At 41.2% G+C, this 26,718-nt stretch overlaps 1 protein-coding gene across 1 annotated transcript in view; it reads right to left on the minus strand.

Annotated features, from left to right (window-relative positions):
- TRDN (triadin) overlaps window positions 1-26,718 on the minus strand; it is a 331,687-nt gene that overhangs the window by 162,375 nt on the left and 142,594 nt on the right. Inside the window, exon 13 of the mRNA XM_075064568.1 lies at window positions 10,004-10,081. Within this exon, the coding sequence (XP_074920669.1) occupies window positions 10,004-10,081 (78 nt within the window). The remainder of the gene's footprint in view (window positions 1-10,003; window positions 10,082-26,718) is intronic.

Here is a 26,718-nt window from a genome sequence, read left to right on the forward strand (position 1 = left end):
GTGAGAATGGCAATGGAAGACTATCTAAACTTGAGCCCAGGTACCTGCACCTTTACTACCTCCACACTGTGAAGTGGAGGGTAAGGGATGGGTCACAGCTCAGTGCGCACTCTGACCATTCCTCCAGCATGCCAGCTTGGGTTTGCTGTGTGTCTCAGGGCTTTGAGTGTGGCTAATAAGGGATGTTGGGCAAAAACACATGGTAAGACGTGGAAAGTCTTCCATGTAGACATACCCTAACATAGCAAGCAGCAGAAATAAATGAAACTAGCCAACCCTGTTCAGACTGCATGCAGGGTTTGAACTCACGGCCTTTAGCACTAAAATAATGAATCCCTTCTGTTAATCTAAAGGATTAATTCCTATAACTAGAAGCTATAGCAGACTTATAAACCTCCGTGGACCAACCACTTATATGGGGATATGTAAAACACATTAACAGCGAGTTACACAACCAAATTCAGAAGGATTTTGATCATTCCGAAGCTTACTCTAGCTGCCCTCAAATATAATTCAATACAGACAAATATAAATAATTAGTTGAAAAATCAGGAGTCCACCTAGGGAACTTACGCTATAAGAAACAATCATCCAGGAGATTGATCAAGGAAAATGACATGTATTATCATTTTCTAAACAGTAGCTCAGCACCACTCTTCCGAAGACAGACAATAGATTTCTGAGGGAGATGAAGTTCAGAATTTATTTTGTAGAGTACTTTTTAGACTCCGTTTGGAATGTCATCTGCAGCACTAGCTACCATATCCCTAAATGGGAAATGCAGGCTAAACTATTACACATGAAGGATAAACAACATAAGGAATAGGTTACTGGAAAATTGCTTGACAAAAATTGCTTGATGCAAAGAAAAATTCAGTACTAGTTTAGATTTATTTCTGAAGGAAGAGGGGATTGAAAGATTTGCTGAAAAAGCAAGAAGGTGGATTTAATACAAACAAAAACAGATATAATAGTTTGAATTTCCTTCATCTGCTTCTACAGCTTCTCTTGTTCTCTACCTGTGATGTCAAGTACTTCTTGAAAGGCAGGAGGGGGAGAGGTTACAGTATTATTAATATGCAAAAAATGTACCACTTCAAACTAGGTTTGGGTGTAACAACAGCCTGTTGCTGTGCCATTGCTAGGGAGATCTAAATTTAGGAATGCACTTGAGTTAAGAGGCATGGTGTCACACATTTGATGCAGTCTGGCTGGAGGAGGAAGACATTGTGAGAGTCTCTAATCCACACAGACCTTCCCAGATGTTCCAAACTGTGACATTAGTGCTGATTCTGAAAGAACTTGTCTGCTCATCCATCACCTCTAAGAAGAGGAGGTAAGGAAAGTGCCAAAATACTGCCATCAATATTGTGTGTTGGGGAGAGGGTACATAGAAGTAAAAATAACTAGTGGGGCTGAATGTCGAAAGGTTTGGAAATGGTTTGGTTCAGATAATGTGCCTAAAGTTCAGATGATTATACAAAGCTTATCTGTACTTATCAAAACCCCTGCTGTCTGGAAATCCCAGGAAAACAGCTTTCAGGGGAGAAGTGATATTGTCTGGTTTTGTGAAATATTACAATAGCCTTTCTTACCTAATGATTCTGGTCTTGGCAGAAACAAGGAAGTACACAGAGATGTACAAGGGGAAAAAAGAAAAGAAAAAGGAAAACCAAACTGACTAAAACAAGAGTTAATTTAGTTTATCAGAACCTCAGAAAATTTCATTCAGGTTCAGCATAAGTTTTGGGTAAAAGTCTGTACTTAATTTTATGAAAACCAGCTTGCACACCTTAAACTCACATAATTTATATTTTTAAAGAGACATGATAAACCAAAAATTATATTTAAAAAATAAAGCTAATTTCCTTATCTGTTAAGAATACTTTTCTTTAAACCAGAGTGAAATTCTGGCCCTTGTAAAGTCAATCAGAATTTTGCCACCCACTTTAGTGGGGGCCAAGATTTCACTCTAAATGTTAAGACTAATTATATTTTTGCTCTTTGCGCTGTTCCATTCCTTTTTTGTATTTCTTTTAGCATGGAGAATAAAATTAGACTGGTCAGTTGAACTTTGGGTTCTAGTCATTTTCACATGCATTAGCAAAATGCTGCTGTGTTGGGTTGAAACACTGAAGGGGAATTAAAAGAATCTTCATGGTAACATTTCTATTGATATTAAGTTTCATGGACACAGAGGCTTTTTAAATGAAATCTAAATTTGGGATCAAATTTGACTTGAAACTCCCCTTTAAAAAGCCATTTCTTAAATGAGTTTGTCCTTTTTGATCCAATTATTTTTTCTGAGGGAAGTAACACTGTCTGTGTTGATCAAGTTACTGAAAAGTCCTTAAAGGTCACAAAAATCCAAATCAAATTGATCTGATGTTTGCAGAACTGCTACTTTTCACATGTAAGCCTTTTTTGGCTTACCTGGGCATATCTGGGGCAAAATTAAGTATAGTAACCACTGCAATTCTTTTTTACACTGTACCTTTTCATTTCAGTTGACCAGTACAATAAAATATTTTCTTAGACTAAGCAAGTGAAGGAATAATGAGGCACAGAGGTCATTGGCAACACAGTAAAACTTGAGCTCTTGGTGAATCTGTACTGCCTGATTTTGTCTTTGAAGCTATTTTACTTTGCTCAAACCTGAATCTCAAATATTATTTGGAAGCTTTGAAGATTGCTACATGTAGACATTTGCTAGAGCTGTGGCAAGTATGCAAGTAGCGCTATCACATCTGAAATTCCTGGTGCTTTCATGTGACCCACACAAGAGTTCATGATTTCCCCATGGGGTGATTACAGACTTTCCATTTCATGGCTGTGTTGAATTAGGCACAAAAACTGTTTGTTAATAACATGGGACCATATGCTCCCCTCACTAAACAACACAGAGTGGAGCAAAAGAACACAAATACCATTTAATGAAGCCAGGAAGTACACACAGGGGGAAAAGATAGGTGGCATGCTAGCCTCTGCTATGTAGCCAAGAACAGCCCCTTTACTAGGACAATGGGAAATCAGGGTGTGTGGCTGGTGGGGAAAAGAGCCAGAGAGGAGCCAATGTGTGTGGCATGATCTCCCGAGAAAGGGTCATAAGTGCACAGAAAATTGCTGCAGTGACTAATGCTGATTGGGTTTGCATTCACCTGTTTGTGGCTACAACTCCTACTCAGGAGGGGTAGGAGCACACAGCCAAGTAGGTGAGGCAACATCAACACTGACGGTGCTGTCTGCATTTGTGTAGTACAGGGGCAGAATGGGAAGGGTATGGAATGATACCTTGGAGGGTGTATGCATCTGACCAAGAATCTCTGTGGTTTGGGAAAAGGAGATGCCTAGCCAATACAGGAGTTGTAGGTCTTGATGCTTGCTCCTTCTGAAGCAGTGCTATCCTTGCCTCTATAAGGGAATATGGCATAATTGTATCTCAAAGAGCAACACATCTTCATCCAAGTAAGTTTTCCCAGTCATAGTGTTTTTACATGGAAGGGACTGCTAATTACATGTGGCGATTTGGAAAACTAAAAAAAAAATAAAAACTCCACTTATTTGAAATACTTGGTTTGGTTTTGTTAGGTAAATTTTGGTGAATGCTTATTTTTAATGTAGTTTCTCTGTCATGCTAATTAGAACAAAAATAATGTTAAATGATTAAAATTTGCATAATTAAATCCTATGCAAATCTATATGTATTTAAATCCAGTGTTCTAAAATTTAGTAGGTTCTTTCCAATGACTGGTTGATTTTTTCCTCTCACCACTAAAATAAAAGAATTGCAGAAGTGCCTCATTTCATTAGATAAAATGTCAAGAGCTTTCTGAAACAGTGAAGAGTTAGACTTTTCCTCATCATAGCTAAATCATTAGTGTTTATAGCTAAAACGTGTAATCTAAACCAATCCGTTTATTGCTTTGAAACCTTGTTCATATGATCTCATCTTTTTGCTATCTTTACAGTGGATTCAGGGAGTTACTAAAATAACTTGTTTTACATACTCTAAACCCTCCAAATATACTTCTAAAAATAACATTTATTTAATAAAAGATATTTCTACAGGATATCTAGTTAAAGATTTCTAGATTATTTCCAACGGATTCCTTGTGAAAGGTGGGTTAAAGCATAACACACTGCATTATGGTATTTCCAACAGAGCCATTGGTCTATTTTCCTTTTATACTATCTCTTGCCTGGAACATTTAAGATAGAACTTAGATTCATTTGGTGTCTTCTGTGCCACCTAATAGAGAGGAAAATATGAACCACAAGAAATACTATCTGATATGAGCACACATTGCATGCAGTATATTGATTTGGAATGCTTTCTGGTGTATTTAAACTGTTGGTTCACTTGCATTAGAATTCACTTGTTTTAAACTTAAATGATTTCATTGTATAAAAGGGGGAAAATGATGTACTGTATTATGAAATACCATGTGTTTGAAGGAAAAAAAGATCACTGATAAATGGTGCCCAGATACCAGCATGGTGACTTAGACAAGAGAACCACACTTCCATATATCAGGGAAGATTTATTAAAGTTTGTATTGGCTTTACTAATTTAGATACCCTTGGTTATTTCAGCCAGTGTTATATTCATGAACTGAGGCTGTAGACTGGAATTGCTCCTTGAGCCAGTCAGATGCCACATGTCATATAGAGCATGTTAGCTAGATGCACATTTCTAAACAAAAACCAATTTAGCCTCCAGCATGAGTTTCAGCATGAGAATCTGATGAGATTCAGTAAGGATAAGTGCAGAGCCCTGCACTTAGGATGGAAGAATCCCATGATCTGCTACAGGCTGGGGACCGACTGGCCAAGCGGCAGTTCTGCCGAAAAGGACCTGGGGTTTACAGTGGACAAGAAGCTGGATATGAGTCAACTGTACGTCTTTGTTGCCAAAAAGGTTAATGGCATATTGAGCTGCATTAGCAGGAGTGTTGCCAGCAGATCAATGGAAGTCATCATTTCCCTCTATTCAGCATTGGTGAGGCCACATCTGGAGTACTGCGACCAGTTTGGGCCCCCCACTACAGAAATATGGACAAACTGGAGAGAGTCCAGAGGAGGGCAACAAAAATTATTAGGGGGCTGGGACACATAACTTATGAGGAGAGGCTGAGGGAACTGGGATTGTTTAGACTGCAGAAGAGAAGAATGAGGTGGGATTTGATAGTGGCTTTCAACTACCTGAAAGGGGGTTCCAAAGAGGATGGATCTAGACTGTTCTCAGTGGTACCAGATGACAGAACAAGGAGTATTGGTCTCAAGTTGTAGCAGGGGAGGCCTAGGTTGGATATTAGGAAAAAACTATTTCACTAAGAGGCTGGTGAAGCACTGGAATAGGTTACCTAGGGAGACGGTTGAATCTCTATCCTTAGAGGTTTTTAAGGTCAAAGCCCTGGCTGGGATGATTTAGTTGGTGTTGGTCCAGCTTTGAGCAGATGGTTGGACTAAATGACCTCCTGAGGTCTCCTCTAATCCTGATATTCTATGATTCTATGAAATGCAATTTGTGGGAAGAAAAAGCAAACTGGTGAGCAGAAACAACAAAACCACACACAGAACAGCAGGGAACTAAACACATGTGGCAGAACTTCTAGTTCTAATGAGGAAAGTAATGCAACAGAATTAGAGGAAGTGGGCGAGAACACAGAGACAGGAGCATATTAAGGTCAGAGCGAACAGGTCCATGGATAATGAGCCTGTTCAAGCACAATCAGTGCCCTACTTTCCCTAGATGGCAATACATAGAGATGAGAGCAATGCTTCCAAATCCATATGAAAATTCCAAAGGCAGATAAAATACAGGATTTAAAAGTGGCTATGTCCCTTCATGCCATAGCTGAGGAAGCTCTTGAAGTACAAAACACTAGTTGAATTATGTACATACCAAGACCTTCTTATTTACTTTTTATTTTTTTTTAAACTCAGTATTGTTATTTTTTGCTCCTCAGTCCTGGTTGCTCCATTGCCTTTGTAAAACTGGCCTGAAACTGGCAATTTCAAAATCCCCCATTGCACTTTGTGGAGTATGATCTGGAATAGCATTAACTTTTTTAAAAGAGCCAGCCAAATCAGCAGAGTAATTATTTGGTCTTTCCCTTCCAGACTGGGTGAGCAGCCTGGTCAGTTGTACCCAGAAGTTAGTATCAGAGGGGATTGCAAAGCCCACGCTTGAAAAACGTATAAGGGTTTGCAATACCTAACCTAATTTCCCCCACATCTGAGACTTGCAACAACAGGTTAGATTAGAGGTGGCAGTCACAGGTGGGTATGGGTGAAATTTGATACATAATAATACTTAGTAATTATCCAAGGTCCACTAAAGAAAGTGATCAGTCTTTTCTAATGGACACTGGATCTGGATGAGACAGAAATTTTCATCTGAAAATGTCAAAATATTTCACAAAGAGGGGTAGCTACGTCCATTTTTTCTGATGAGGTACCTGAAGTACAAAGAGGTTGAGACCAGGGCAAGATCACAGTGGCAGAACTGGGGACAGTACATAGATATGTATACTGATCACCTCAATCTAGGGAATTCATAAACCATATTCCTTTTCATCAACTGTTGGATTGCCCTATGCCCCTCTTCTGGTGCAGTCCTTATCCTAACATTGACATTTCAAGCTCTGAACAATGGCTAGTCTATTTCCAGGAAAACAATAGTTTGGATGAGTGGATTCTCAGTCTCTCTGAACCAGTGTGCTCAGGCCTACACTGTGCTCTCTTTCTATCCTGAGAATTTGTGATAAATGAAGCGGGGTGGGGGGGGATGGGTAGCTTCTTTTTATGGACACCCAGCCAGCTAGTTAGCTATAAAATTCCTCTTAGTAGCTGTTCTCTACTTGTTTTACCTGTAAAGGGTTAACAAGCCCACAGGTAAAAGGAAAGGAGTTGTCACCTGACCAAAAGAGCCAATAGGAGGGCTGGAACTTTTTAAAACTGGGAAAAAACTTCCCTTTGTCTGTGTTGTGTGGGTCTCTGGGAAAGAGGGGAACAGGAAGCAGTTATGCTAGAGAGAAGCTGAAGGCCAGGTATGAAAATCATCAGATCAGAACTACTAATTTAGATATGTAAGTAGATTAGGAATGTTTAGAAAGATGCTATTAAGTTTATTTCTTATTGGCTTGTGGACTCCTCTGTGTTAACCCCAAATGCTTTGGTTTAGCTTGTAACCTTTACACTGGACCTCAAGTAGTTTATTCTTGATGTTTAAAGTTTGTAAGTGTTTGTTTTTTTAAATCTAGCAAAAGCCTAAGTTCTAGATGTATTTTCTTTCTTTTTGATTTTAATAAAATTTACTTTTTTAAGAACAGAATTGGATTTTTGGTGTCCTAAGAGATTTGTGGATATGTTGTTTAATTAGCTGGTGGCAACAGCTGATTTCCTTTGTTTTCTTTCTTAGCTCTTCCCCAGAGGGGGGGCATGAAATGGCTTGAGGATAACCCACAGGGAGGAATTCCCAAGTGCTTCTTCCTGGGTCCAAAGGGGTTTTTTGCACTTGGATAGTGACAACATCTACCCATCCAAGGTCAGAGAGAAGCTGTAACCTTGGGAGTTTAGTACAAGCCTGGAGTGGCCAGTATTTAATTTTTAGAATCATTGCGGGCCCCCACCTTCCGCATTCGAAGTACCAGAGTAGAGAATCAGCCTTGATAGAAGTATTCTTCTACTTCTACACTTTTTCTTTGTTGTCAACCCATTTTTAATCCATAGAAGGGCTAACTGGCTAACAAATTTCCTAATCTGCTTCCTGTGTGCAATTTTATCAGAAGTCCTACATTAAATAAATGATGCACTAATTCTTGTTTATGCCAACAATTTAGTTAACACTTGATTTCAAAGAATTAATTATCATTTGAAAAGGACTCTCTGGTCTTTCCTTATCATATAACACTCATTAATTGGTTAGTGCTTGTTCAAGTGCTTTGTGCTAGTTACTCTTACTGTCACCTAGGTCAGTGGTTTATTACTCAACTATTTTCCCCTAATTCTGGAATAAGACTTCATGGACTACCGTCCCCCTGAGCACCAACGCCTCCTTTCTCAAACATAGATGACATACTGCTAGCAAAATATCAGCTATTTATATCAGACTTTTGTTAGTAGCTCTTCATTTCCTTCAAAATTCTTGAATGAATACCATTCAGTCCTGGTGACCAGACCTTGAGCCTTAAAAAGGAATTAGTTGTGTGATTCTGTGCACACAATATGTCCCAAATTTATGTTTGCCAAATGGGTGCCTAATTTGCACTCACTGTAATTGCAAGTATAAGTGATCAAATGACACACAAATGACCAGTGAGACACATAATTGATCATTTCCATGCGCAATCTCAGTAATTGCTCATAATTTTGAAAATTAGGAACTTAATATTAATTTGATACTAGTTTGTGTTGTACAACAGTTATATTTAAAGATTTCCCTTATCACACAACAAATGGAGCAGTCTTTTTCCATTATGTCTTTTTTCCATTATGGTTAATTGGTGGATAACAGCATTTAGTGCTTAACACAGTAGGAACCTCTTGTTGCTGATAAGCAGAGTTCAAATGTTTTGCCTCAAGTAGGCAGGACTGCAATCTATTTATATACTATAATGTGTCTCACAATAACCACAGATTTATACTCTTGTCAGACAAGGGAACAGTGTATTTATAGAGAAATATTCACCCAACTTTATTTGGGGCAATGAGATAACTAGTCACCTTACTATTTTTGGCCAATTTTTATATGATATTGTAGTTGTTTTAAGTCATGAGGCTTCAGTCCCATCTATTTTTCTTTTACACTGTGAAACTTCTAGATAGTATAAAAGTAAATCCCCTATGAGAGATTATCAGGAAGTGCCATGGTGTGACTGAATGACTGCACAGTATTTTATGAATGCTGTTATGATCTTGCTGCCTTGTCCATTCTCACATGCTATGTCAGGCAACAGAAGAGAATGACATGGAGTTTACTGGTTTCAGAGGCTTTAGACAATAATTAGAAGGGGAGACAGAAATGGTATAGAACCAGAAATGCAAGCTACAGTAATATTTTCAAAGTGATTGAATATAGTCATATTTTAATAACAGAATTAGTATTACATCATTTTTACTAACATTATTATGAGGTGAGTACATTACAAAATGCCATGACAGAACAATTAGACTCATAGACTCATAGGTCAGAAGGGACCAATATGATCATCTAGTCTGACCTCCTGCACAAGGCAGGCCACAGAACCCTACCCATCCACTTTTATAACAACCCCTAACCCATGACTGAGTTATTGAAGTCCTCAAAATTGTGGTTTGAAGACCTCAAGCTGCAGAGAATCCACCAGCAAGCGACCCATGCCCCACGCTGCAGAGGAAGGCGAAAAACCTCCAGGGCCTCTGCCAATCTGCCCTGGAGGAAAATTCCTTCCCGACCCCAAATATGGCGATCAGCTAAACCCTGAGCATGGGGCAAGACTCACCAGCCAGCACCCAGATGATCTTTTTTAGAGGGGCTGACTGTTTATCTTTTACTTACTTAGCTGATGTCTAAATCTGTAAATTTAATAAACATAGAGCAAGATATATTGTTCACAACTACAATGAATTATATAGTAACATTCCTAAATAACAATTGTTGAAATAATAATCCACCATTGTTATTTAATAATAATGATGCTCGTTTACATTTATGTAGCACCTTACCTCCTGAAACACCGCAATGCACTTTAGAAATTTAGTCCTAATCCTGCAATCTGATTCAGGCAGGAAGACCCTGGTGCCCTCCCGTAGACCCCTTGAAGTCAATGATTCTCCACACAGGTCTTGGGCCAGTCCATGCAGCTCTAATTACACTCAGTCAGTCTTAGGTCCCAGTCCTGCAAACACTTAATCCCTGGAGTGATTTTGGTGTATAGGCTTGATCCTGCTCCATCAAAGTCAATGGGAAAGTAGAATCAAGACCAGTGAATGAATTGATGAAGAAAAGAATCAAACTTGCCTTCAATTGCTAGTGCTGCAGGCTTCTTCCTTGGATTTTGTTCTACCAGTAGATGAGGAGGCACTGTTTCCTTTTGTCCTGCACATGAAGGGGTACAAGTTAAACAGTGTAGAAAATGAATCAAAGCATTATTTTATATTTAGCATCTGGGTCTTTAAACACCATGTTTCCCCTCACAACGTGTATTATTCATAATTTGGGGTATAAGCTGACATTTTAACAGAATCACTAGCAGACTAATTTCTCTTCAGAACTGTTCCTATCTAAAATATTGCATTTTGCATAAAAACTGCGCATACCCAACAGTCATCATTGAAGGAAAAAGCATATCTTAACAAACACAATCTATTGAAAGAGACATTCTAAGTCTCCAAGGATGATGTCATTCTAGCTGAGCACAGTCCTATATTTTTCAATATTTACAGTTCAATTCTTCATTAGACTAAAAAAACCCCAAAGATGAATACTTTAATGAAAAGGTCACATATTCAGAACCCTGTGTCTATAGTAAAAGCATATTTTCTTATACAAAACAAATGATCCTCAGTTGTTCCCTCGTGTCCACTTGTTATGAAAACTGTTTGAAACACTGTTCAAAAATATTGTGTATTTTATCCTCAAGGACTCACCTTAATTAACCAACATCAGGTCGGTCATGCAGTGTAAACATTATCTAGCTTTTGATCCTTACTGCTTACTGAAAAACCTTCGCTAGCTGGTAGGCATAGGACTAAGAGTAAGTCTATTTTATTGTGTGCAGATAGTGTTCTTTCAAAGCTTTCCTCAAACCTTACTTATTTTCAACAAGTATTAACAACCAAACACAATTTTCCTCCCCTTATTATTACTTATATTGTATCTTTTGTTCTGCAGGGTTTGTTTGCTAAATGCTTTTTACCCCATTGTTGTTTTTTCCAGGTAAGTATTTGTATAACTGTTTTTATTGTACTAGTTTATAATAATTGTGAAAACCCCTTTGGTTTTGTGTTGTGCAAAATAAATAAATATGTTATAATACTTATATGGGCACTTCCGCCTTCAACTAGCTCACCAGCAGCCATTCATTGATAAGATGCCCAGCCTTATCGAGCTGTAACCTTAGCACTTCCTTTTGGACAGGGTGTCTCAGGGCATTGCTAATGAGCTATAAAGTATGAATCCAGTCCAGCTCAGTAGGAATTAAAAGTTGTTTCTTCTATTGGGTACTTGGTGGCCCCTTAGGAAAGATGAATTTCTTGGATTTCCATTCTAGCTCCCACATGAGAAACTCACAGCCACTCGTTGCATTAATTGATAGACTCAGAAGAGAAACCAAGAACTGCATAGGACATGGAGACTTTGGGCTTATTTGCACAGTGCATTAGTGCATGCCAGCTGAGGTGTAAATTCTAATGTGCACCAGTGTGTTGCACACTAACTGTCCATGTTGACACTGATGGTGCGCACTAAAAGTTCCCTACGGCGTGTTGATGTACTACCATTTCAAAGAGTACTATGTCAATGTTCACAAAGGAACTTTTAGTGTGCTAGCAGTTGGTGCATGATATGCTGGTGAACACTACAATTTACACCCCAGCTGGTGTGCTTTGATGCACCAGGTAGACAAGCCCTGAACTACTGCTGGTTCAAGATGAAGTCTCCTCCACTGACAAAGTTTTGGCATACTGGGAGTGTAGTGTGCGTGAAACACTTACCCTGCTGCTGACCTAAAGGTAAACAGTGGGATTTTTGCCCTAGACTTTAAGTCAATGCCTTGCATCAGCACTAAATCTACACTATTCTTTAAAAAGCTGAAGTTTACAATGATATGCAAATTATTTGTAAACATGCAGTTTAGCTCAGGTGTTCCAAAACTGTGGTACATGTAACATTAACGGTACATGAATTTAATGTTCCACCAATTCACTTCACATCAATTTTTTTAAAAGGTGATATATGAACCAATAAGTTTTGGGAACCTCTAATAGCACATCAAATAGCATAAAATGTCACACACACAGCTACCCAAAATTTGGCAGTAATGCCTGAACCATTAAAATAAATGCTGAAACCTCAGGTTTCATCAAGAATGCTGTAATTTCAGCAAAAAACAAAACAACAACAAGAGTATTATTAAAGCTCATACATAGAGTCACTTTAGTTTCATGTCAGTGAATTAAGGAAGGGCAAATATTAGGAATTCAGATGTTATCAATAGTTTTCCAAACCTCTTGGGTCTAATAATCAGGAAGAAAGCTAATAAGATGCCTAGTACATCCTGTTTCCAGCCAGGTCAGAAATACCATGAGAATAGCCTCTCTTAGTACAGGATTTCATTGCTTCAATTTCTAGTTCAAGGTGAAAGCTGAAAGCGTATAGAGCAACGAATAAAAGGAGGGAGAAGGAGAATCCAAATTTTTTCTACTTTCAAAAAAGTTTTGGTGCTAGTTTTGGGCTAAAGTTCAAGTTAGTATTTTTTTTTTTTAATTCTAACTAGTTTGCCCATCTCTAAGTGGAAAAAAAAGACAAATTATACAATTAGAACTAACTGCTTTTTGTGAGAGATGATAAAGGGCAGCCACTCAGAATGTTGAGTAGGTTAGTAATTAAGAAGGATAGTCAGTCATTTGGACTGCACTGTGCGCTTTCTGCACACTAATGGAAAGTACTGCTTGGGAGAGAATTTTAGCTCCTATCAGTAGATGTACAGGACGGCAGTGGCGGATTTAGAGTTAGTGGGGCCCTGTGCAGAGTTTCATTTTTGCCCTCCTCCCCCTGCTCAGGACCCAGCCAAGAAAAAGAACATTTTTTTTATCTCATTCTTTTTCCCCCCCTTGATACGGGGTTGGGGTGCAGGAGAGGATGCAGGGGTCAGGCTCTGAGAGGGAGTTTGGGTGCTGGGTACACGTTCTAGGCTGGGGCAGGGCGTTGGGGTGCAGGGGTCAGGCACTGGGAGGGAGTTTGCGTGCAGGGTGTGCAGACTCTGGGCTGGGCAGGGGTTTGGGGTGTGGGAGGAGTGAAGGGTGCAGGGTCTGGGAGGAAATTTGGGTGTGGGCTCTGGGCTGGGGCAGGGGGTTGGGAGGGATGAAGGGTGCAGGCTCTGGGAGGAAGATTGGGTGCAGGGTGCGGGCTCTGGGCTGGGGTGGGGGTTGGCATCCGGTAGAGATCAGGGGGATAGCACACTTCTCTGGCAGTGGCTCCTTGGAGATGGGGCGGGGGTTCTCTGTGTGCCACTGCCAGCAAGCGCTGCCCCCACAGCTCCCATTGGCTGCAGTTCTCGGCCAATGGGAGCTGCAGAGTTGGAGCTTAGGGCAGGGGCAACACGCAGAGACACCCATCCAGGGGTCGCAGGGATATGCCGGCCACTTCCGGGAGTGGCGTGGAGGGAGAGAGGCAGCATGGGCAGGGAGCCTCCTTAGCCATGCTGTGCTGCTGCTGGCATGTTTCTGTACACCTCTGGCAGGAGAGGGGCAGCGGGACTCCGTGTGCTGCCTGGGGTGGGAGCAGTGCATGGAGCCACCTCCCCCCCATCAGGGGCACGCAGAGACATGCCAGCAGCCAGCCGCTTTTCGGAGTGGCATGGGGCTACTGGCCACGGAATGCAGACAGCCTGCCGGCCTGAGCCTTGCTGTGCCGCTGGTCGGGATTCAGGGAGAGGTTGTCAGATGAGATTGGTCCTGCATTTTCAGGGGCCTCCTTTTATTGGGGACCCCAGGCCACCACATTGTTTGTTTCATGGTAAATCCTCCTCTGCAGGACAGTCCTATTGCTTCACTGTTCCTTATTTTACCAAAAGTTCTAATGACTCTGCCAATATTAGTTAGTACAATCCCAATGCTATACCATTTACCACTAATGACTCGTCAAGTTCTTTTTTATAGTTTTACACAAGTTTTAAGCAAATCTGTTATTAAAACTGACCACCTGATCTACGTATGAGGATGTTTAAAACACCAAAGCTTCAACTCCACAGATCAAAAAGTCTCCCTTAAGCCAGAATGTTTGTTCTGAGCAGGTTTCCATATAGCCTGATAAAAAGCTACTTTAATGTTTCCATGTGATATTAAATGTCTTGTCTACCTATTCACTTTGATGGGAAGGCAAAGGATAGTAGCCAAATAAATATTTCATCCATTCTTTTGATGAAATATGTTAAAGAGAAATCTGAGTCAAATTCCTTCTTTTCTCTCTCTCTGGGGCAAGTCATAAAACAGAAATTATTTTGCTACTGCACGGAGAATTCAGAAACAGCAACGCAGAATTGGTCATATCTGATTAGACCGTCCAGCCTCCTGATTTCAGCAGTGGCTAGAACTGGACAACAATTCACGCTGTAAATGAGGGGAAGGCAGGGTTTTTTTGTTTTTTTTGTTTTGTTTTTTTAACTGACCACCGGAGGTGATCAGATTAGCTCATGAAGTAGCAGAATGTATCAAATCCTTAACAACCATTGCTATTGGTTATACAATTATCTAACCCCTTTTTCAAATGCAGCCACAGCCCTGAATTTGAACTTGGATGGCAGTGAATTTTAAAGGCTGATTAGAAGTGTAAGAACATTTTATTTTGTTTTAAATATGTTAACTACTGTATTCATTTCAAAGGAGCCCTTTTTATTCTACTAGGGGAGAGGGCAAAATGGAAGGGCTGGCTAATTTATTTTTTGTATTCAGGGCCTGCTTTTCCTAAGAGTCAGACATGCAAGTACATGCACAAAAACGTGTGCACATTTGCATGCCCAATTTGCAAATGTGCTTATCATGATCGTATCCACAACTAGCTAGTTAGATGGGGAGCCAGCCATTTGTGCACAAATATCTGACTTGTACATAAAAATCACAGCTATTGAACTTACATTTCTGCATTTAACTTTTTAAAAAAATCATTTTCTCAAGGACCAGTTAAAGTTGGTGGAAATCAGAATAGGGTGAAGGGTTCTAACTTGCTGCATGCAGCAGAGTTCCTGTAAACTCACATAAAACTCACCTGTCAAAAACATTGTTATTTAGCAATAACATCAGGACATTAGAATAGCCTTCTCTGCTGACTGAAAAGAAGGAATACTGCTGCAAATGTGATTAGAGATGTCAAGATGCTAACATGGGTGGATCAGTCAGATTAAGCCGAGTCCTGTACTCTGCAGCTCAAGCACCTACTTTATCAAAGTCTATAAAGAATTTTAAGTTAAAAAAAGGGGTAAAAAGATATCTGGTGATTGGATTTATGACTATATCTAATTTTAAATAATGAATACAAGACATACTGCAGTTATACTAATTTCCTTAATCTAGGGAACAGCTTTCAAGATGTGTGAAAACATTTCGTGCCCACAGCAATGATGCTGAACTTTACCTCTTATAATAGTAGCAAAATTTGTTTTTTGCCTGTTCTTATGTGAAGCCAGTGCCTTTCCATCACAGGGACCTTAGCTGGCACAGAGTGCAGCCTTCAGAAGTACTACCTAATTCAAAATATAATTAACCAAAGAAACCATTCTCCTAAGAACAGGCAACAGCAGACAGCATTGCTGGAGAATCCATCACTCTCAAAAGCTGACACTGGCACCAATAATGCCACAAGTAAAGCAGAACTGAAAAAACACCTCTCCTGCGCCTGCCCTGCCATCTCTCTCTCTCTCTCACACTCAGACAAATGCTTGGCTGAACAGATGCAACCTTGCAGTGTGCCCTACAGGTCACCACATCAGGGCTGTGGCACAAAATCAGTTTAAAAGCCTGGTAAAAAGTTTTTAAATATATCTGTGTTTTGCTCACTGGGGACATTTTACATTTACCACTGTGGAAACAGGTGATTCAGTTTAACTAACATAAGTATTCACCTTGTACCATCATGCATCGTTAGAGCAAAACTCAAACCACATGTTTGTTGATGGGTGGAATTAGACATGCTATAGCACGCGTTCTGTGAAAGCAATGAAATCTTGATGGAATCCTGCTGTTCTCACTGGATTTCTAGTTTTGACACGCAAGTTTCTTAAATGTGAAGTCAGCCTCTCTTCATAAGGCTAGTATTTTCTCCTCGGACATTAGGAGTGTCACTGTTCTGAGGAATGGTTTCTCTGTTCAGCACATATGTGCGTTGGGAAAAGTGACTGGGGCAATTTGGATCAGCCTTAGGAAAGTATAAGCAAGTAGAAGTCTCTAAAAGTGTGTAATTGCTTAGAAAAAACATATATCTCTATAGATTTGGGCGGAGGAGGGGACAGGAGGGAGGAGAGTCAATGAAACAAAAAAAGAGGTCCACTGAACAGCCATACTTCTGTTAACAGGCAAGGCTTTAACTGGCACTAAAATTACATTAAAAAGAAAATGCAACAGTTTACATCACATTTTTAATGAGTGACCATAATACACCACAAGCTTGATTTTGCATAATGTTGCATGGAATGACAGCACTGGAGTGGTGGGTTAGAGAATGAAGTCCTGTATTTATGGCTGGCTCCTCAGAGATGCTGAGCACATATGACCCCCCTCTTGCAGCCATTAAGAGTCCAATTTTTCAATACCACTCAGGATCCGGGTCTTAATTAAACAAGTAATTGCCCAACATCCAGTGAGCCTCTAATGTAGTATGAGGTCAATGTTTCTGGAGGATAAACACTGTCATAGGCTCAGCAATTATCAGCAGTAATATAATTAATACTTTAAATTTCATAATGTTTCATTGGCTATCTACCAAACAGAACTACTATGATGTGTCAAAAGAGTAATTATACATTCAATATCAAATCTAAATGTTCAATATATTCCACTTTAGTTTAAAATTCTTTAAAACACCACATTCAGCTTTGGGACTCTGGATAGAGTCCAGCAGATATCTTTTACTTAAAGCATGCTACCAAGATTTTTTAAAAAAATGCTAATATAAATAATATAACAGCCTTGGGAGGTCATCCATCTATTAAGCTAAAAACAAAGGTCAGTGGGTTAACAGCGACGGTATGGAAAAGACACGTGCAGTTTTGGAAATGTGATATGCTAAATGCTTTTTAGGGAAGGAGGGAGGGGAAAACCTCAGTGATCATCTCCTTTATAGTGACTTCACAATATGCTGGGAGTAGAAAGGAGTGGCAACATGGCCAGCTCTTAGTTTTGATACTGTACAATTTTTGTTTTCAAATATGTTTTTAACGCAAGCATACTGAATTCCTTGGAAACCCCCCGCCCACCACCACCACGCTGCAATCAGTCAACTGGAATCTAAATGGCCATAAGTTTCCACCCTGCCACAGATCTCACCTGGCCTTTATGTGCACATCAGATGGTTCAGGTCAATGCACTACCCTTTCACTTAGCCACAAATACTGATTAAAGTTACAACTGGGAATTAGTTTGGTGGTTTCATCCTACTCTCCAATGGACATTTATCTCACACAGTTTGGCAGACTCTGCAAAGACAAGGTTCAGGGTATTTAAGCAAGACAGACTTAAGATGTATTGGCAGAGCTTCAGATAAACCTTTCACCAGGCCTGCCTTTAGCTAGTGCCATCAGTCATGACCATAAAAATATCTAATCAGTACAGCTTTGTGCAGCTAAATCTCCTTAGGTCACCATATTCTTAGAGCTACTTTTTTCCTGGGGTTTTTACCACAGAGCTTCCAAAGTGCTTCCTTGGCTCAAATCAAATTTTGTGAAAGCTGTAGGAGGTTTTGCTATTCAAAAGAGTGTAGAATTCTGAGGAAGGCTTTTGTCAAGATATCTGAGTATCAAGTTATACATCCTTCCTTGACCTTAAAAAAAATAAGGCCAAACTGCTGAGAGATGTACACATTTTAGCATCCTGTAGTCCCAGTTCTGTCTCCATTACTCAAGCTGAATATGACTGTTCCACAAATAACTCTTTTGTAGTGATTTCAACCTAGCTACTTAACGAGTAAGACATTACTCAGCATGAGTCAGGGTGACAGAATTGGTCCTATATGAGGATTTTGACACATCTGAGAAAAGGTTCTTGGAAATTGACTAAGAAGGTCAAGGTATCACTTTTAAAGGAAAAGTACACACGTTTCTGTGACAGGTGTTGCATTGGGTTAACATCTCACTTGTTGAGATATTATATTCCAATCTTCATTCATAGCACACAAGTTACAGTTAATTTGGTTGTCTTATCCCAGTTACCATATCACAAAACCATTGCACAATTTAGCAGGTCTTAGGAGAGAGACTTACAAATTATGTTTAGCAATGCATTTGCAGTTAGATCTTAGAGAAATGAAAAGCATGGAAAATGAAAACGCTGTGCTTGTACAATTACAGTGGGGAGTGTAGTGGGGTGGTTACCCCACTCCTGCTCTGAAGAGCTGAAAACAGCCATGGAAGAGGGCTGTGGCAGGGTAAAAGCTGGGCTGACTGGGGAAGCGGAGCAGATGGGCAATGCCCCAATCAGGCCACAGAGGCCCAAGAGTCTCCCTCTAGCTGAGGAGAGAGATGGACCTAGCTGCCTGAGTGCTAAAGGGTACTCGAGTGAAGCGGAGCTAGGGAGCTCCAGGCTGGCACTCCCCAGGCTGCAGGGCCTGGTCCAAGGCCCCTGGAGGTATTGGGTCGTAGGGAAAGGCAGCAGGTCAAAACTTCCCTTGTCTATGATGATTGGTTTATAGAGACTGCAGTCGGCCCAAGTGAAAGGGGGCTAGATGGTGACTGGCAGTGGCCCATAGGCTGAGGCAAGGTGGGGATAGAGGGTTGGAGGTTTCTCAGAAAGGGAAGACCCATAAAGACTGGTGGGGTTATTGCCAGGGGGAAGCCCCAGGGTAAAGGGGGACTGGGTCCTGGGAGGGACACAAGGGCCAGCAGCAGTGGCACATCGACCTGCAGAGGGCGCTCCAGAGGCTGGAAAAGCTAACCATCAAGACAATCAGCAGGAGGCGCTGCAGGGGTGAGTCCTGCACACCTACAGGGAGGAACACACAACAACTCCCACAGTGATTGGTAGATGAAAAGTTACCTTTGCCCAGTGCAGGACGTTTGAGGATTTGGCATCATAGAATGAGACATCATATAAAACACAAGCAATTCAGCATTTTGCACATGTACATACCTTTCATTACATGACATCTAGCACTCACTATCAGCAGTCAAATAAGTAAAGCAGAAATAACAGACAGACTTGAAATACTTGCTAGTAAAAAATAGACAGAATGAAGGAGACCCATGCCTTACTACGATGAGGTACAATATACATCAACTGTCATGCAAAATCACCTCCCTAACAATTAATGAGTTGTTTGCATTTGAGTTTGCCTTCCACATATTATTAGTTAACAACATAATTCATTAGTCCAGTCACAACTCAGAAACAGCGTAATGCTAAACAGATGCACCAAATCCAGTATTAACCTAAGCCTTACTTCACCCTGAAGAAAGAGTTTGTCTACAAATTCCTGATGGACAATGACAGCCTGGCACTATCAAAGCCAAGTGATGCACACCAAATCCTGACTGGTACCGCCAAACAATGAGGAATATTTAGTGCTAATAAGCAACATTTGCTCAAATCAGAAGTTGTTAATTTGAATCCATATGATTCTGATTATGTCAAGAATTTCTATTTTTAAAACTGTTCACACGGTTTGTACATCTCTGACCAAGTTTAGTTGCCAGAAGCAAGAAAAGAATCAAAAGACAATGGCAATTATGTCACCTAGTCTGTCCATATTTTAAAACTACCTGAGAGACTAAATCTATAATCTGAATAATTTTCTGAAATTAGTGTTTCAAAAATGTCAATTTTGAGTTAAATAGCAATGATCTGATTCAGTAAGCATTCTCTCTCTTCTGAAAGAGCTGAGGTTGTAGTATTTTTGGAAATCATCAGGTGGCAGTGTTACAGACAATCCTACAAGTTCTGTTTAAATACAGTGTGGGAGTTAGATTATGGAAAAAATACTGCAGTGCTAGTTGTGACGCAGTTCTTTTTAGAAGTGATTGCAGAAGTAGAATGTGTTCTCCCTGAATCTTTCAGGCCAGAATAATTTCATACATGCATTGCTGCTGCCTACAGGATATATACCCACCCATAAAAAAGTAAAAGTTTTACTCTGAATGGTAGGGAGGGTAAGGAGAAATATAAAGACACAGAAATAGCTATTTGAGGATATAAATGGTACTTGATCGCAACAGAGTTTATAGTAATTTCTCCATGTGCTCCTAAATTTCCCTGGAAGAGATCCCCTTTTTACAAGGGCCCATCTGTAGGGAGGATGGTTCAGTGGTTAGGGCACAGCATGGGATTCAGGACATTGGAATTCAGTTCCTTGCTCAGCCAAACACTGACAATGTGACCTTAAGAAACTCAGTTAGCCTCTCTGCTTCCGTTTCCCATTGGTTAAATGGGGATAGCAGCACTTTCCTAACTCACAGCCTTGTTGCAAGGATAATGCATTAAAGATTGTGAGGAGCTCAAATAATATGAAGATGGGGGCCATGTAAGTTCCCAAGATGGAAGAAACCATTCTGAATCTTGATTTGCTTTGAACCTCTTTAATTTGGGCATGATTACTCAATAAAGTGGGAAAGTCCTCTAGATGTATTAAAGGACCTTATCTCACCACACACGTCGGGCATTCTCTCCCCATTTTAACATTTTCCTTTGGCTAAACATGATTTTAAACATACATCTTGGGTGTGACCATTACTACAATTCATCTAAATAAATGAATACCAGTGCTGGAAATATGGCATCATTCTTTGGCCCTACCCAAAAACATTATGTAGTGTCAAAATATTACAGGAGTAAACTCTGAGGGACATGGATCATTTTTCCACAATATAACTGCTGCCTAGCACCACTGTGCATATAAAAATCTCTAGCAACTACATGAATGAATAGCATTTGAAAGGCCAGGGTTCTGCTGTCAAGCATAAGTCAAACAGACAAGCATTGTTTAGGTCTTATGCAATGTGTGGGTGTAAGGAACTTCTGAACTGTGCATGATGCTAACTGTGTGTAGTAATATTGAGTGTTTTACAGGAAGAGGAAGGACACTGAAGTACTGAGAAGGAGGATAGCATTTGGTGAAGAAGATGAAATTAAACTTGACATTTTTTGTATAGGTATCAAGCTGTAGTGATTTTCATTTCAAGAAACTGATGTAAGTATGTGTGCTAGAGAGTAGCTGGGCATCTCTTAAAATGTGAATGGAAGAGGAAGTGGGTGACAGATAGCAAACAATAATAAAGCCTGCAGGACAGATGTAGGAGGAAAGGACCTTTACAACAAAGACAAAGGCAACAGAAGACAAGGCAGTGAAAGAATGTGTTACTTGGGCAGAGTAATTTTTCTAACTCATTTTCTTTGGATGGCAAGTCATCACAGGATAAGAGAGGAGGAATTTCTGTACAAAAAGAAAATGTTTTAAGAAGCCCAAAAGATGATCTGTGGTTTGGCAAAACCATATGTCAGATTCTTTTTTCAGAATGTCCCCACCCTCCAATGAACCCCTTGGATTAACCCCATGTACTGTACCTCTCCCTTTTTAATTGACAGCTCTATGGCCCTGTGAACAGAGACCATATTCTGTGCTGTTCCTTCTTGTCCTGATCCAACACCACCAAGGAGAATGTAAGCCTTGTCATTGACTTAAACAGGTAAAGAATCAGGCTCTTAATGCAGTAATGAAAATATAGGATGTGCCTGTATAATATGAGGCTATGAACAAGGCCAAAGGGAAATTATAAGCAGGTAGCTGTGCAGTCTACATTTTTCATGCTGTCCCACAATATTCTGGCTTTGGAAGACATGCTATAAAGGTAAATCTTCCTCCCTATTCAACTTGAGGGAGACCTTGTATCATCAGGAAGCTGAACTTCCTTAAGTCAATTTCAGCATGAAGTTGCAAAGTTAATGGATTGGATTTGTCATGACTCATCTACATTTTGGAGGTAAGATTTGCCTTCATTTTCTTCTCAGTTTCTGGATACATTTCTTCTCTCTGCATTATTCATCTAGAGAATGATCTAAATTCTGTAATTTTCCATTCACTTTTTTCCCCACAAATTCCTAATCACTAATATTCTTCAGAGAATACTGTATGGATATACATGTATGTAACCCACTGGTGAGTGTATCTTATGTGCCCCTCTGTATTGATTCACAGAGGTTATGAGTTGTCACAGTCACCACCTATGGAGCTTTAGCAGCTCATAGAAGTCCCCAGTTCAATTCCTAGTGCACTGGCCAAGATGGCAGCTGTCACAAACACACACAAAACATAGTTGTGAAATGGTGTAGGTTGTTACATGCTAAAATACTTACCACAAAACAAGGACATAAAAAGTTAAGCTTCCTGAGTGTACATATGTCCTCTGCTCACAAGCACATACCTTATAACTATCAAAATTGATTTAACAATTTGCAAGCAGATGCTTCCAATGGGTGGGGTTTTTATGGATGAGTTCTCCAAAATACTTCCTTCTTACCAGTATCATCTCAACTTCAGTTAGCTGCTCTTAATTTAACTATTGACCTCAGAAAGCCATTCAGAAAGCATGAATATGATCTAAAGTTCACAAAGCATGAATATGATCTAAAAGGAAGATCACTTTTCTCAACAATCCTAGGTGCCACTATGAGCCTTTGAGACCAATGGCAGTTGGTGTAAATTAGAGCAACTCTTAGGCTGTTTTCATTCACATAAAATGACCAGCCTGGTATACAGCCATTTCAGAATTGCTTAAATGAGCACAGCTACTAACTAGACCACTCACTATAAAGCCAATACATTAGAGAGAATCCAAAATAGCTGAAAAATTAAGAGTTAGAAATCTCAAGAAAAATTAAAAGGTGTAGATACAAAGGTGGACTGCTCTAAGATGTACATTGGTGTTTCAATTAAAGATAATATGTTTCTTCATAGAAAGGTTGAATTATTAAGAATTTTTTCTAAGATAAATAATGTGCAGATGCTGGGTTTTCCTGAGGATTTCTGTGGGGGACGTTTGGTATAAATATATTATATTCAAAGAACTGTGTTAAAAGAATGTGATTATGGTTGCAAAGTCAATAATTCAAAAATTAGTAAATGTCAGAATTAAGGTTTCCTGTGCAACTTTACTTCAGCCCCCACGGGGGGTATATATTTTGATAGAGTCTTTCATGTTCACAAATTATTTTTTCCACAAAACCCCTGCTTCGTTCAGTGCACAGGACATACAGTGTTCACTTCTTGAGCAGCTAGTCAATATTTTGTTTTATCCTCATATTTCAATGTGTGGCCCCAAGCTTTATTGAATACTATCGAAACCCTGCTATGAAGACAGAATTATTGATTTCCTCATGGACTTTTCCATGGCACTCATCACTTTAGTATCAGAATGCTTCACAAACATAAATGTATTTATTTTCACAACACCCCAATGAGATGAGAGGATGGGATTATCCTCAATTTACAGATAAGAAGCCAACAAACAGAGAGAGAATAAAGGTCAAAAGTATCCACTAATTTCGGGGTGGGGGTGACCATTTTTTCAGAGTACAGTAACTCCAATTTCCCCATAAGAATTAATGTAAATTGGGGGGGGGGTTAGGTTCCAGGGAAATTTTTTTCACCAGACAAAAAACTATATATTATACAGATATACACACAGTATATGTTTTAAACAGACAATTTAATACTGTTCACAGCAATGATGATTGTGAAGTTTGGTTGAGGTGGTGAAGTTAGAGGGTGGAAGAGGGTGGGATATTGCCCAGGGAATGCCTTACTGCTAAATGATGAACTAGCACTGGCTGAGCCTTCAAGGGTTAACACATTGTTGTTAATGTAGCCTCTCACACAAGGCAGCATGAACACGAGGGAGAGGAGACAGCAGAGCAGACCGATACAGACACACACCTTCTGTGTGGGAGAGAGAGATGCACACTGCCCCTTTAAGTCAGCTGACCCACTCTTAAATGCATCGCCTTTTTAAGTGGATCAGGAAGTTGAGAGAGCAGGTGCTGCCCCAAGCTCTCTCTGTCTTTCTTCCTCCCTGTCCCTTCCCTGCTCTGTATGGAGAAGGAGTAAGTGGGATGCAGGAGCAAGGGGGAGGGGGACACCATGACATTATCTCCCTTCCTTCCCCCCACTGCACAGCAAGCAGGAGTCTCTGGGAGCAGTTCCAAGGCAGAGGGCAAGAGCAGCACGTGGCAGTGCAGGGAGGGACAGCTGAACTGCTGGCAACTGATAGCCTGCAATTGCTAGCCTGCTGAGCAACTGCAGCACAGGGAACGTAGGGGAGTGGGGAGCTGATGGGGAGCTGCCGGTCCACCCTGGTTACAAGCCCCCACCAGCTAGCTGCAATGGGCTCCTCTTCCTGCAAGCAGTGGACAAAGCAGGTGGCTGCCAAATGACGTTAGAAGGGAGCATTGCACAACTTTAAATGAGCATGTTCCCTAATTGATCAGCCATGTAACAATGAAACAATGTTAACCGGGACAACTTTAAGTGAGGAGTTACTGTACTTCGCATTATATAGCACTGTATATACCGAAGCAGAGCTCCCATTGACTTCAGTTGCAATCGTGAGTGCTTAGCGCTCCTGCAAATCAGATCCCAGGGAGGTCTCAAGTCAGCCACCCAAAAAATGAGGAGCAGACAATTAGTGATCATCTGTGAAAAGAATGGCTTAAGTGAGTTGCTTAGCATTACAAAGAAACTCTGTGGCAGAGGCACAGACAGAATTGAGTTATCCAGGGTAGTATTCATCATCCATTCTCTTCCTGCAATTCTCCGCCTCATTCATCACACACCTTCCAAGGTTTTAGTCATGGACAGGCCTAGATCCACCTGTCCTGGTACTACTAATAGTGTACACCTTCCAATTTCCAACAACTGACGCAGGAACCAACAGGCAACAGCCTCCTTTACTCAGGGCGGGTGCAAGAGTGTTTCGCATCCCAGGCGAAACTTCCACCTTGTGCCCCCCCCGAGCCCTGTGGCAGCTCTCCGCCCCCCTGCCCTGAGGTGCCCCCCCCACGGCAGCTCCCCGCATCCGCCCTGAGGCAGCTCCCACCGGCCCAGGGAGCCATGTGGTAACTCCCTGCCCCAGCTCACCTCTGCTCCGCCTCCTCCCCAAGCACGCACTCACCACTCCACTTCTCCTGCCTCCCAGGCTTGCGGTGCCAATCAGCTGTTAGGCGCCGCAAGCCTGGGAGGGAGAGAAGCAGAGCGGGGCGGTGTGCTCGGGGAGGAGGCGGAGCAGATGTGAGCTGGAGGGGGGAGTGGTTGCCCTGTGTTCCACGCTCCCCCTTACTTGCTGCAGGAGGCCCTCCCCGCGCCCCCCTGTCCCAAGTCCCTCCACCTAAATGCCGATGACAACCGGGGTGGCCAAAGATCCAGTTGCCGTGATCGCCACCGAAGGACCCGAAATGCTGCCCCCCAAATGCTAGCGCCCTAAGCGACCGCCTAGGTCGCCTAATGGGTTGGACTGGCCCTGCCTTTAGTATATTACTACATCCCCAGAGTAGATTAATCCAGTGCACAGAATGAGGTAGGGCTCCCATGGAAAAATTAGTATGTGAGCATGTAATTACAGACTATCATAATGCATACGCATAAAGAGTCAAATTCAAGTTGTACAGACAGCCATAATATTGGCATTTTCTAACATTCAGCTGTTTGACTTAATAAACTTAATGCTCTTCTAATTTTTTTGTATGTAATTTCCGAGGTTTTAGAAAAGCATCCACCTCCCTCCCCACACCCTGAAATTCCATCATGTAGCTTCATATTGACATCCATAAGGTTCATTGGCCAGTTTGGAACCTTTAGATCCATCACTTGGACCTCTGCCAGTTGAGCTAACAGAATAACTGATAACAGTAGAAGGCTGTCAACCTCTAAGTAGTCCAGTCTTCCTGCCCACTCAGGCGCAGTTCCCATTTCCCAGCTCCTCATTCAATCTGCCTCTCCCCCCGCCCCACTCTGTCTCCCAGTCCCAATCTCCTTTCCCAGTTTCCTCTCCCAATCTCAATCTCCCCCAACCTGTTCCCTGGCCCTTTGTCCCAATCTCCTTGCCCAGCTAGTCCCAGTCTTTCCATAGCCTCACATCTTGTTAAACCTCCCTCTCCTTCCCCCACCCCATCCCTTCACTGGTTCCTAGTCCCAGTCTCCCCCACTCCAGGTCTTAATCTGATCTCTGTTTCCACGTTCAGCCAATTGGTTCACAGTGTCCTTATATCCCTCACTGGTTCCCAGTCCCAGTCTCCTTACTCAACCAATCTGAGTTTGCCCCTCTTTGTCCCCAGTCTTAGTCTTGTCGAACCAGTCTTAGTGTCTCCCTCCAATGTCATGAGTTTCTCCTCTGCCATCCAGTTTCACTCAACTCCTTGTCCCATCAACACCTTGTCTCATCTCTTGTCCCATTGCATTCATATCAGATGGCTTCCTCCTCCATATTGCCTGGGCACCTAGGTAGGGAGTCATTGAGAGCACAGGAAAGACAGGATCCCTGCTGTGAATCTTGTGCTTGGCTTCACTCTGACCTGGAGCAGCTGGGAGGAGCCCTCATAGCCCTGATTTGGAATTGTGCTCAGTCGCTCAGTGGGAATGGTACTTGCACAGTCTGGTCAGCACTAGGATCTGCGAGCAGATGGATCATGCTCAACAAGGACAAACTCTTCAGAGATTTTAGCTGCTTCTCAAGCAAATCTCTGGTGAGCATGTGCAACTGTGATTTTTCAAAGGCTTATAACTTGGCCAGATTTGTGTGGGTTTTCACATGAATGGCAAAGGACACA

Source organism: Chelonoidis abingdonii, chromosome 3 (genome assembly GCF_003597395.2).
Source record: "Chelonoidis abingdonii isolate Lonesome George chromosome 3, CheloAbing_2.0, whole genome shotgun sequence".
Lineage (NCBI taxonomy): Eukaryota > Metazoa > Chordata > Testudines > Testudinidae > Chelonoidis > Chelonoidis abingdonii.